General features: G+C 34.1%; 1 protein-coding gene across 3 annotated transcripts; it reads right to left on the reverse strand.

Moving 5' to 3' along the window:
* Positions 1 to 1,727: 1,727 nt before the first annotated feature.
* Positions 1,728 to 12,742, reverse strand: lgi1b (leucine-rich, glioma inactivated 1b). 3 transcript variants are annotated; one of them, XM_058061637.1, is made up of 12 exons: positions 12,424 to 12,742; positions 10,286 to 10,667; positions 10,134 to 10,205; positions 8,879 to 8,950; positions 8,735 to 8,806; positions 6,767 to 6,838; positions 5,523 to 5,692; positions 5,288 to 5,452; positions 5,000 to 5,220; positions 4,859 to 4,926; positions 4,680 to 4,795; positions 1,728 to 2,735 (listed from the first exon to the last, which is right to left on the reverse strand). In XM_058061637.1, the coding sequence occupies exons 2-12, from the start codon at positions 10,477 to 10,479 to the stop codon at positions 2,386 to 2,388; spliced, it is 1,572 nt and encodes a 523-aa protein (XP_057917620.1). In that variant the 5' UTR covers positions 10,480 to 10,667; positions 12,424 to 12,742; the 3' UTR covers positions 1,728 to 2,385. The 3 variants fall into 3 exon arrangements, with proteins under 3 accessions (XP_057917620.1, XP_057917619.1, XP_057917618.1); XM_058061636.1 differs by having other exon boundaries at positions 4,680 to 4,926; positions 10,286 to 10,664; XM_058061635.1 differs by having other exon boundaries at positions 4,680 to 4,926.
* Positions 12,743 to 12,767: the final 25 nt, after the last annotated feature.

Genomic DNA, 12,767 nt, shown 5'->3' on the forward strand with positions numbered 1-12,767 from the left:
AAAGTCATAACCATGAGATAAAAAGTGAAAATTATGAGATAAAGTTAAAATTATGAGATGAAAATGTTGACATTCTGAGATAAGAAAGTTGAAATTATGAGATGAATTCATAACTATGAGATAAAAAGTCATAATCATGAGATAAAAACTCAAAAGTATACATTAAAGTCATAATCATGAGATAAAAAGTGAAAATTATGAGATAAAGTTGAAATTATGAGATGGAAATGTTGAAATTATGAGATAAGAAAGTTGAAATTATGAGATGAACTTATAACTATGAGATAAAAAGTCATAATCATGAGATAAAAACTCAAAAGTATGACATTAAAGTCATAATCATGAGATAAAAAGTGAAAACTATGAGATAAAGTCAAAATTATGAGATGAAAATGTTGAAATTATGAGATAAGAAAGTTGAAATTATGAGATAAATTCCTAACTATGAGATAAAAAGTCATCATCATGAGATAAAAACTCAAAATTATGACATTAAAGTCATAATCATGAGATAAAAAGTGAAAATTATGAGATGAAGTGAAAATTATGAGATAAGAAAGTTGAAATTATGAGATGAACTCATAACCATGAGATAAAAAGTCATAATCATGAGATAAAAACTCAAAAGTATGACATTAAAGTCATAATCATGAGATAAAAAGTGAAAATTATGAGATTAAGTCAAGATTATGAGATGAAAATGTTGAAATTATGAGATAAGAAAGTTGAAATTATGAGATAAACTCATAACTATAAGATAAAAAGTCATAATCATGAGATAAAAAACTCAAAATTATGACATTAAAGTCATAATCATGAGATAAAAACTCAAAAGTATGGCATTAAAGTCATAATCATGAGATAAAAAGTGAAAATTATGAGATAAAGTCAAAATTATGAGATGAAAATGTTGAAATTATGAGATAAGAAAGTTGAAATTATGAGATGAACTCATAACTATGAGATAAAAAGTCATAATCATGAGACAAAAACTCAAAATTATGACATTAAAGTCATAATCATGAGATACAAATTGAAAATTATGAGATAAAGTCAAAATTATGAGATAAGAAAGTTGAAATTATGAGATAAGAAAGTTGAAATTATGAGATAAACTCACAACTATGAGATAAGAAAGTTGAAATTATGAGATAAACTCACAACTATGAGATAAACAGTCAAAATGATGAGATAAAAACTCAAAATGATGAGATTAAAAAGTCATGAGAGAAAAACTCAAAATTATGAGAATAAAAAATAATCAATAATAATTTTCATAATTTTAATAATTCTTTGTGCAAATTATTTAGAAATGTTTTTTTTTTCCACGACAGCAAGAAATTGAGAGCGGTTGAAAGGCTGACTTTAATAAAATTAAAATTAAATTACAAATCAAATAAGTTAAAATGGTAAAAATAAATAAAACTCAAATTCAGCCACTATTTATTTTGTAATAATTTTGCAATATATTTTTTTAAATACATAAAATATAATTAGCCGCTATTTATTATATAACACCTTTAAAATATTTTTTAAAAGCTGTTAACATAAGATTTTTTAATTTTTATTTTAATTTTTTTTAAATAATATTAACAATAAACAATATTTTTAAAAACAAAAAAATCTGCCATTATTTATCATACCGTATAATTATTTAAAATTTTATTTTAAAGCAATATTGCTGTTTTATAAGCTATATTGCAAGCATAAAAATGTAATGTGTTGACATTGTTTTTTGTTTGATATATAATTTTTAAATGTATATAATTAAAAAACAAATTTTAATTGAATAACATCAGATTTAACAGATTTTGTAATAGCCACTTTGCTTGTGTGACATTATTTTGTTATTTTGTAATAATTTTGAAATATATTTTTTTAAATTAGCCGCTATTTATTATATAACACCTTTAAAATATTTTTTAAAAGCTGTTAACGTAAGAATTATTTTTTTTTTTAATTTTTAAATAATATTAACAATAAACAATATTTTTAAAAACAAAAAAAATCTGCTATTATTTATCATAGGGTATAATTATTTAAATTTGTGTAAAAAGTGTAAAAAGAAGCTAACTCCTGTTAATATTGAGACATAAAAACAAAACAATAATCTTGTCACACAAGTGTAAAAAGAAGTTAACCACGACAAAACAAGTCAGCTGTAACTTTGATAACGAACGATGGTGCTTTCAATGTGAGTCCGCTTTTTCAGTGAATGTTCTTTTGGTGTTTTTTTTTTTTTTGCCCGTGTTAAAAAAAAAAAATGAAGAAAAAGCAAAACATATGTACAGATTTCGCTGAGGTGTCTGTAGTCCAAAATCCGACTTTTAAGGAATATATTTCCTGGAAAATTGCGGTCGAATTTAAAATGGCTTTTATGTGGATTTAATTGCTAAGATCGATCATGAGGTGCTCGTATATCTGCGACTTCCCCTTAAAGCTGGATGCAATCAGAAACTCTCGACCGTCCACTGACACTAAAGAAAAACCCCTTGGGGCCTGGAGGCTCAGTTCTTGGGATGGCACAAAGTGGCCCCTCTTGGCGTCCCATTGGTATACCTGCGTCAGCGAGTAATCGCTCCCCAGAATGGCGTACTGCCAGTTGCCAATGGAGACGGGCTGGAAGACCATAGATCCGCGAGACGGGAACGTCTGGACCTCCTTGAACATGGCGCCGTCCCAACGCATCACCTTGGAGTCCCCGATGAATCTTGTCAGGCATATAAACAGATCTCCTAGTAACAGGGACAAAAGGACCATTTAGAGCAGGGGTCTCAAACTCGATTTACCTGGGGGCCACTGGGGCTAGGGTCTGGGGCAAGGCTGGGCCGCATCAGGTTTTCAAAAAAAAAAAAAAATTATTAAAAACAGAAAAATATACAAACTTTTTCAGTGCTTTGGTTCTGATTTTCTACAAGAAAAGCTCTGATAAAACATTCCACTGTTCTCAAATATCTTACTTTTTATTTTTCTGCACAAAATAAGATGAAAAATAAATAAATCAAGAATAAAGAAAATCAATCAATCAGTAATAAATAAATATAATAATAATAATAAAACGGCAAATAATTAAAAATTAAGAAACCACATATAGTTGGTGGGTAGACAAATTATTTTTTTCACATTAAAATGAACAAAGCATTATTAGAGCCCTGTAGACATGACAAAACACGACTATAGTCACATTTATACTCTTTTTATTTACAATATATTGCGCAACTGCAGGGTCTTGAGACACATGCTAACTCGCAAACTCGAGAGCTAGCGACCTAAACGGTAGCCTTCAAGTTATTTCCTTTAAACTTAAATAGCCAAAAAACTTACCACTTCCACACGGATAGGGAGGATAACTATTAACAGTTATTTAACCTTTAACATGAACATTAATCAAACGTAATAATTTTTTCTGGGTACATGATACCATACAGCATCCATATCAAACTTGCACGGGCCGCACTAATATTAAACTTTCATATCAAGGCGGGGGCCTCAAACTAGTGTCATGCGGGCCACATTTGGCCCGCGGGCCGCGTGTTTGAGACCAGTGATTTAGAGACTTACAGTAACCCGGAGAAAACCCACGCATGCACGGGGAGAACATGCAAACTCCACACAGAGATGGCAGAGAGTGGAATTGAACTCTACTAGCTGTAAGGCCTGCGCGCTAACCACTTTTCCGCCATGCTAAACTTAAACATTCATTCATTTATTTTCTACAGCTTATCCTCACGAGGGTCGCGAGGGGGTGCTGGAGCCTATCCCAGCTATCTTTTGGGCGAGAGGCGGGGTACACCCTGGACTGGTCGCCAGCCAGCCAATCACAGGGCACATATAGACAAACAACCATTCACACTCACATTCATACCTATGGACAATTTGGAGTCGCTAATTAACCTAGCATGTTTTTGGAATGTGGGAGGAAACCGGAGTACCCGGAGAAAACCCGGCCAGAGATGGCCGAGGGTGGAATCGAACTCAAATCTTCTAGCTGTGTGGCCTGCGCGCTAACCACTCAGTCCATAATACAGTCATTAAGTTTCAAAAATTCATAAATTAATTAATTGATCGCTGTCTTGTGGTTGACTATAGCCTATTATTAGTCAAATCAAATACTGCAATACATTAAATACATGCATTCATTTTCTACCTCTTATCCTCACAAGGGTTGCAGGGGGTGCTTTCTTTGGGCGAGAGGCGGGGTACACACTGGACTGGTCGCCAGCCAGCCAATCACAGGGCACATATAGACAAACAACCATTCACACTCACATTCATACCTATGGACAATTTGGAGTCGCTAATTAACCTAGCATGTTTTTGGAATGTGGGAGGAAACCGGAGTACCCGGAGAAAACCCACGCATGCACGGGGAGAACATGCAAACTCCACACAGAGATGGCCGAGGGTGGAATTGAACTCTACTAGCCTGCGCGCTAACCACTTTTCCGCCACGCTAAACTTAAACATTCATTCATTTATTTTCTACCGCTTATGCTCATGAGGGTCGCTGGAGCCTATCCCAGCTGTCTTTGGGTGAGAGGCGGAATACACCCTGGACTGGTCGCCAGCCAATCACAGGGCACATATAGACAAACAACCATTCACACTCACATTCATTCATCTGAATGAGTTCACAATCAAGTACTCTGCATTTTCATTGGACAGTAAATCTAACTTACCTTTAACCCGGAAGTGTTTCACGGAGAACACATCCTCCATGTCAGGGAGATCAGTCCTGCGGTCAAACTGCTTCAAGCCCCTGTTCCACTGATAAACCACAGGTCTCTGGGAGCTGCTGGACAAAATCAAGTGGGGTTTGTTGGAAATCTCCAGGTATTCCACATCTGTGTCTCGGTACCACGGATGGAGTGACTGATGGGAGTAGAATCCGTTGCCATTCCATTTGTACACGGTTGTGGAGCCGGCCTATAAGAATGGATTTGAAATCAAGTCTCCGGATGTAAGATCTTGAAATGGGACAAGACAAAAAACTGGCAACCTTGGAGCTATCCGCAATGACGAAGAATGACTCCCCGTCAATCATGAAGATTTCAATGTCGTTAGGTTTGCGTATTTTCAGAATGTCGATGTCTTGGATTTTGATGAACTTGTTAGCGGAGATGTCGCGTTTGTAAATGTGGGAGCCGCCGAAGAGCTGCGCGACGATGACGAAAAGATGGTGTTCGATCACCATGGGCTTGCAGACCACCGTGGAAGTGCCTGGAAAAGCAACGCCAATGAATTGTTACTCCGCTAGCTTATTGTTTGTGGTACTGATTCCACTCACTTTCAATGGTGTCAAAACTCCTGAAGGTCATTTCCACGTGATCCCATTCAATGAAGCTGCACGTGCCGGAAAACGGTTGTGCAAACACAACGAACTGGTCTTTTCCCAAAGTGAACGACTCCACGGAAATGGACTCGAACTTCAGCGATTGATAAGCGGCGAACTCTGCAAGACGAAACAAGCGCTCATTTTCACTCTATAAATAAACGTTACAGGAAAAACTACAGGATGATACCTGATGTGATGCAGTCGAAGGAGTGCGGCAGAAGGTCGTTGATCTTCTTGCCCTGATGAATGGGGGGTCCGCTGCAGTAGATCTGGTCCAGTGTGGCGTTGGTTTGGTGCATCCACTCCACCAGCCACTTGAGCTTGCAGTCGCATATCAGGTTGTTGCCTCGCAGATCCCTTGGTTTTAATAGCATCACATTACACATGATTATTTTTTATAAGTGTGGTGAGACCACCGAAGAAAAGACAGGAAGCAGAACTGGAGGTAGCAGAGATGAGGATGCTGAGGTTCTCATCGGGAGTGACCATGATGGACAGGATCAGGAAGGAGTACATCAGAGGGACATTGCATGTTAACCGGAGGTAGAAGAGATGAGGATGCTGAGGTTCTCATTGGGAGTGACCATGATGGATAGGATCAGAAACTATTACATCAGAGGGACATTATATGTTAGCCAGAGGTAGCAGAGATGATGATGCTGAGGTTCTCATTGGGAGTGACCATGATGGATAGGATCAGAAACGAGTACATCAGAAGGACATTACATGTTAACCGGAAGTAGCAGAGATGAGGATGCTGAGTTTCTCATTGGGAGTGACCATGATGGATAGGATCAGAAACGAGTATATCAGGGGGACATTACATGTTAACTGGAGGTAGTAGAGATGAGGATGCCGAGGTTCTCATTGGGAGTGACCATGATGGATAGGATCAGGAATGAGTACATCAGAGGGACATTACATTTTAACCGGAGGTAGCAGAGATGAGGATGCTGAGGTTCTCATTGGGAGTGACCATGATGGATAGGATCAGGAACGAGTACATCAGAGGGACATTACATGTTAACCGGAGGTAGCAGGGATGAGGATGTTTGTCTCATAAAATATTGCGTGATTTCAGGTTTGAGTCGAAATTTGACTAATTTTGGAGGTTCTATGGTTATCATGACACTTCTACTCTTTAACTTTCAACACAAAAACACAAAAAAATTAAAGAAAAAGCCAAACAGATTTTTTGGGGGGGTTTGATTTGTTTGCCAAATGGGTTGAAGTGGTTAAAGTCCAAATTGTGGCACTGTTGGAAGTTCTATGGTTATAATCACACTTTTCCTCCTTGCTATCACTGCTTAAAAATACACTTGGGATGCAGTTGAATAACCCACCCAGCCACCATATGTGTAACTAAAGTCATGATTTTTTTCTTTTGGGGGGGGGGGGGGGGGTGGAGGTGGGGGGGGGGTAAATACTCACACTTTAGTCAAAGCATCCATACCCTTGAACACATCTTTAGGTAACGTCTCAAGGTTGTTGTAAGCCAGGCTCCTGCAAAGAGAAAGAAAAATATGTGCAATTTCAACCGGAACTCGAAAAGCGACTGTCTGTTTGAAATGAAAATTAAAATGAAAAGTGAGTTTCAATTCATGAGCGCTGCATTATTTATTTGGGACTTGCTGTACCGAGCGTAGAGTTCACTTTCCTCTGCATTTTTTTTCATTGCTGCACTCCCTAAAACAGACCATTACTGAGCAGACGAGACAAGATTCCGACAGCCCGTTTAATAATGCATCCCAATCAAAGGGATTGCGTATTCGTCGGCACAATACTAAATTCCTATTTGCAGCATTGACATCATTACACGCGTAAAGTTGTGCAATATTTTTAAGAAGCAATGCTCAACGCAGTCTTCCAGGAAGTCACTACTCTGCAGGCTTACTACTACTAAAATAAAATCACATCCTGTTTACACGTGTTGTAAATGCAAATGTCACCATTGCTTGGTTTAGGGTGAAATCATGCAACTCAGTTTCAATCTAAAAATGATCATGAATCCTTATGTTTTACATTTTTTCACACATTTTTTATATATTGTATCTGCATGGGATTTAGCTAAAAGGTTTAGTTGCACCCCCACAAACCTTAGGAAAAAGAGAGCGAGCTAAAAGAGATTATAGGTCACCTTGTTGAAGGCTACGGCACAGTTATATGTAGCCTCGACCTGCAGGTCGCTCACATGTCAGGCTATTTCCAAGCACTGCACTTCAACACATTGGTTTAGTGTTCTGTGGCTGCAAGCTGTACTATTAGATTGGCAGGATTAGGACACTTTGCTGAATTGGGTTAGGTCACTTTTGTTATTTTTTTGCAAATTATTTAGAAATGTTTTTTTTGCACTACAGCAACAAATTGAGAGCGGTTGAAAGGCTGACTGTAATAAAATTAAAATTAAATGAAATTACAAATCAACTAAGTATAAATGGTAAAATAAATAAAAATCAAATTCAGCCACTATTTATGTTGTAATTATTTAGAAATATATATTTTTAAATACATAAAATATAATCTGCCGCTATTCATTATATAACATCATTAAAATATTTTTAAAACGCCTTTAAAATAAGAATTTTTATTTTTAGACCAACAAAGTGGCGATTACAAAATCTGTTAAATTTGATGTTATTCTTTTTTTTATTTATTTAATTATATACATTTTAAAATTATATATCAAACAAAAAACATAATGTCAACACCTTACAATGTCTTTTCATGCTTGAAATATAGCTTATAAAACAGCAATATTGCTTAAATTTTTTTAAAATAATTATACAGTGTGATAATGGCAGATTTTTTGTTTTTTAAAAATATTGTTTATTGTTAATATTACTTTTTTAAAAATTAAAATAATAATAAAATAAAAATAAAAAAATCTTACGTTAACGCTTATTAGACCAATAAAGTTGCTATTACAAAATCTGTTAAATTTGATGTTATTAAATTTAAATTTGTTTTATTTAATTATATACATTTTTTAATTATATATCAAACAAAAAACATAATGTCAACACCTTACAATGTCTTTTCATGCTTGAAATGTAGCTTATAAAACAGCAATATTGCTTTGGATTTTTTTTAATAATTATACAATATGATAAATAATGGCAGATTATTTTGGTTTTTAAAAATATTGTTTATTGTTAATATTATTTTTTTTAAATTTAAAATAATAAAAAAATAATAAGCATAGAGAGAGACCCTTTAAGGTGCCCTTTAATAGCAACCTTGTATACTAATTTTTGCAAGAGTGAAGGTCACAAACAACAGGAAGAAAAACCACTTAGGTTGTGCCTCATTGACTGCTTTTCCTAAATAAAATGCCTTTCAATGACAATATTGTGCTGCAAAGGCACTATTAATACATGTAAGGGGATAGATGAAACTCACAGATGAATCAATGTCTTCAGGCCCCGGAATGCATAAGGGGATATTGAAGCAATCTTGTTATTCTCAATAAATCTGTGAAAAAATATGTCTTGTTAATTTTGCATTCTTTTATGAGCTTCATCATTTCCAAAATGAAGTACTCACAGATATTCCAGATGTGGCAGACCCATGAAAGCATCCTCGTCGATTACGTCAAAGGAATTAGCCGTGAATAATCTGTGGGTGACAAAACAACCACACAAGACTCATTTGCGGGAAAGAAGAATAAGCGACGTTATGGCATTAATTATTTATACAGATGCATGTTTACAATAATATAAATGACATCCGACAGCAGGTAGATTTACTCAACTACAGAGAGTATAGGGTGTCTATTCAAGGAAGGTGGTTATTATTTGTATTAATGCATGCTTAAAATAAAATTCATTACATTATGCATTAGATTGACTTGAAATATGGGCTAATAATTATAAAAGCAATCTTCACTTGCTAAATGTACTGCAAAAAAAGGCCAGTAAGGATAATTCATAATGCCGCCTACAGAGAACATACTAGCTCCTTGTAAAATGACAAATACTTCAACTTGCTGATATAGTTCATCTTCAAACAGATAAAATAATGCATAAGGCTAAAAATAACCAATTAGCTAAAAATGTCATTAAATAAATAATAATAAATTAAATTAAATTAAATTAAATTAAATTAAATTAAATTAAATTAAATTAAATTAAATTAAATTAAATTAAATTAAATTAAATTAAATTAAATTAAATTAAATTAAATTAAATTAAATTAAATTAAATTAAATTAAATTAAATTAAATTGTCATATCACCTCGTACTTTGGTGCAAGGTACATTAAAAAACAAACAAACCTTAAACTGTATTATGGAAAGCAGGAAGTGAACAAATGTAACAGTTACCGATTGTAAAAGTACCAGATGGAGGGGTAGGATTTCATAAGCTTTGCTTCTTCCTACTCCTTTTGGACAAATAAAATAAAATAAAATAAAAAAATAATAAAATAAAATGAAAAAAATAATAAAATAAAATAAAATACATTACATTTTTTATTATATTAAGAAAGCAGAAAGTGAACAAATATAACAGTTACTGATTGTAAAAGTCCCAGATGGAAGGGTAGGATTTAATAAGCTTTGCTTCTTCCTACTCCTTTTGGACAAATAAAATCAAATAAAATTGAAAAAAAACTTAAATTATTTTAGGAAAGCAGGAAGTGAACAAATGTAACAGTTACCGATTGTAAAAGTGCCAGATGGAGGGGTAGGATTTAATAAGCTTTGCTTCTTCCTACTCCTTTTGGACATGTGGAACTGTGAACTGATTATGGGATGCATTCAATTGTAATCTGATGCATGTTCAAATGAAATAAAACTTACAGTAGTTGCAGGGCAGGTGTGTGTACAAAGCTCCCTCCTGTGATTTCATTGAATCCAGACTTGACAAAAGACCTGGATAAAATTTGCAGTCATCAATAAAAAAAAAAAGGATGATACATATGAACACATATAATATAACACCAGCTACTTACAGTGAGAGGACATCTGACGGGAAAGTGTGAGGCACAGATCGGACATTCTCACACAGGGCATTATCTTTAGTGCAGGTACATCCAGAGGGGCACCGGGGCTGCTTTACTCTCCGTCCTTCTGCTTGAAGCCACCACGCAGCGACCAACACAACCAGGAGAGTCCATTCTGTCACTCTTCTGCTCAGGGATGCCATTTTTTCTGTTGTCCCAGTGCAGACTTCCAAGCATCCACGTGTGATTCCCAAAATCCTGACTCCGATTTGCAGAAGAGGTCTGTTGTGGGGCTGCAAACACTGTCTGGAGGGTTCCAAATGGGCACAGACAACAGACCCCCCCTCCTTTGCTTCCCTCTTCAAAATGTTGTCTGCTTCTTATTAGGCTGCTGCATACAAAGAAGTTGGCCACAGATGGAGAGAAGGTTGGGGTGAGAGAGAGAGAGAGAGAGAAGGGGGGAGGAGATGCAACCCCAAACAAAGTGCACCTTTTTTTTCTCTTATCTGTGCTTTTATTAATATCATTACATATGCACGACTAACAAGAAGACAGCTATTGTGAGCGGGTGCACCTGCCTCATTCAAATGACACCCCCCATACACCCCCCCCCATCCATGCTTCGCTATCATAGTGCCGAAAACACACATGAAATATTCATACGCTGCACTTGTCATGTTTAAAATTAATTACACTGTTTTCAAGCAGAAGCCACATGGAGGAAAAAAAAACAGGAATACTTCTTTATAGATTATACATTTCCAGTTCTGTTTTTGTCCGACATTGGCCCCCTTTGTTCTAATGGGTGGGTGGATGGGATGGGGGTGGCACAAAACACTGGGCCTCTTTCTTCGCCGCCACCTTTTGACTTCAAATTTAACGCATAAGAGCTTCTTTTATTTTCCACTTCAGTATTTAAACGCCTACATTGTATTTTCCAAGGGGGGCGGACATCTTCATTTTTTTTCTTATATGTTATGTTATGTCAAGATACATTAACATTATATTAATGTAATAATACACAGTCAGAAAATATTTTAAAAAATCAATTTAAATTTGTTTTATTTAATTATATACATTTTTTAATTATATATCAAAATAAAAACATAATGTCAACACCTTATTTAATTTAATAATTATATAGTATGATAAATAATGGCAGATTTAAAAAAAAATATTGTTTATTGTTAATATTATTAAAAAATAAATAAATAATAAAATAAAAATAAAAAATTCTTACGTTAACGCTTATTAGACCAACAAAGTGGCTAATACAAAATCTGTTAAATTTGATGTCATTGAATTTAAATTTGTTTTATTTAATTATATACATTTTTAAATTATATATCAAACAAAAAACATAATGTCAACACCTTACAATGTCTTTTCATGCTTGAAATATAGCTTATAAAACAGCAATATTGCTTTCAAAAAATTTAAAATAATTATACAGTATGATAAATAATGGCAGATTTTTTGTTTTTTTTAAATATTGTTTATTGTTAATATTATTTAAAAAAAATAAAAACTAATAATAAAATAAAAATAAAAGATTCTTACGTTAACGCTTATTAGACCAACAAAGTGGCTATTACAAAATCTGTTAAATTTGATGTTATTCAATTTTTGGTTTTTAAAAATATTGGTTATTGTTAATATAATTTTAAAAATTTAAAAAATAAATAATTCTTACGTTAACAGATTAAAAAAATATTTTAAAGGTGTTATATAATAAATAGCGGCTAATTATATTTTATGTATTTAAAAAATATATATTTCAAAATTATTACAAAATAAATAGTGGCTGAATTTGAGTTTTATTTATTTTTTACATATTAATTTATTTGATTTGTAATTTAATTTTAATTGTATTAAAGTCAGCCTTTCAACCGCTCTCAATTTGTTGCTCTAGTGTATTTTTCATTTCCATTTGAACCATTTATAGTTACTTATATTATGTGGATATTTAACTGGAAGTGTTAACACAATGGAACATTTGTTTGTAATGGTATTGTTAATACATTAGATAGACTATAATTTAAATCACCATCATTACTGTGTGTGTATATATTTACACACACACACATATATATATATATATAGAGCTAGTGTTATACAACATTTTACATATTTTTTATGACACATACCTTGAAAAATTATTGCTTTTGGGCCATCTAATAGGACATGTTTACAATTTAATGTTTCTGGATTCCGGGCCGCACGTTAGCATGTTAGCACAGTCAGGCGATTGGGCATCTCTGTGTGGAGTTAGCATGTTCTCCCTCTTCATGAGTGGGTTTTCTCTGGGTACTCCGGTTTCCTCCAACATTACAAAAACTTGCATATTAGTTTAATTGGCGAATATAAATTGTCCATAGGTGTGAATGTGAGTGTGAATGATTGTCTATATGTGCCTTGCGACTGGCTGGCGACCTGTCCGAGGTGAACCCCGCCTGTCGCCGGAAGTCAGCTTCGACCCTAATGAGGGTGA

This window comes from Doryrhamphus excisus, chromosome 22 (assembly GCF_030265055.1).
Source record: "Doryrhamphus excisus isolate RoL2022-K1 chromosome 22, RoL_Dexc_1.0, whole genome shotgun sequence".
NCBI classification, from domain to species: Eukaryota; Metazoa; Chordata; class Actinopteri; order Syngnathiformes; family Syngnathidae; genus Doryrhamphus; species Doryrhamphus excisus.

Excerpts from the sequence above, each read along its gene's own strand:
- lgi1b (XM_058061636.1), bottom strand. The coding sequence starts at position 10,479 with ATGGCATCCCTGAGCAGAAGAGTGACAGAATGGACTCTCCTGGTTGTG. Across the intron at positions 8,951-10,133 it reads ACACCTGCCCTGCAACTACT|ATTATTCACGGCTAATTCCT; the intron begins GTAAGTTTTATT and ends TGTCACCCACAG. Across the intron at positions 8,807-8,878 it reads CTGCCACATCTGGAATATCT|ATTTATTGAGAATAACAAGA; the intron begins GTGAGTACTTCA and ends ATTTTTTCACAG.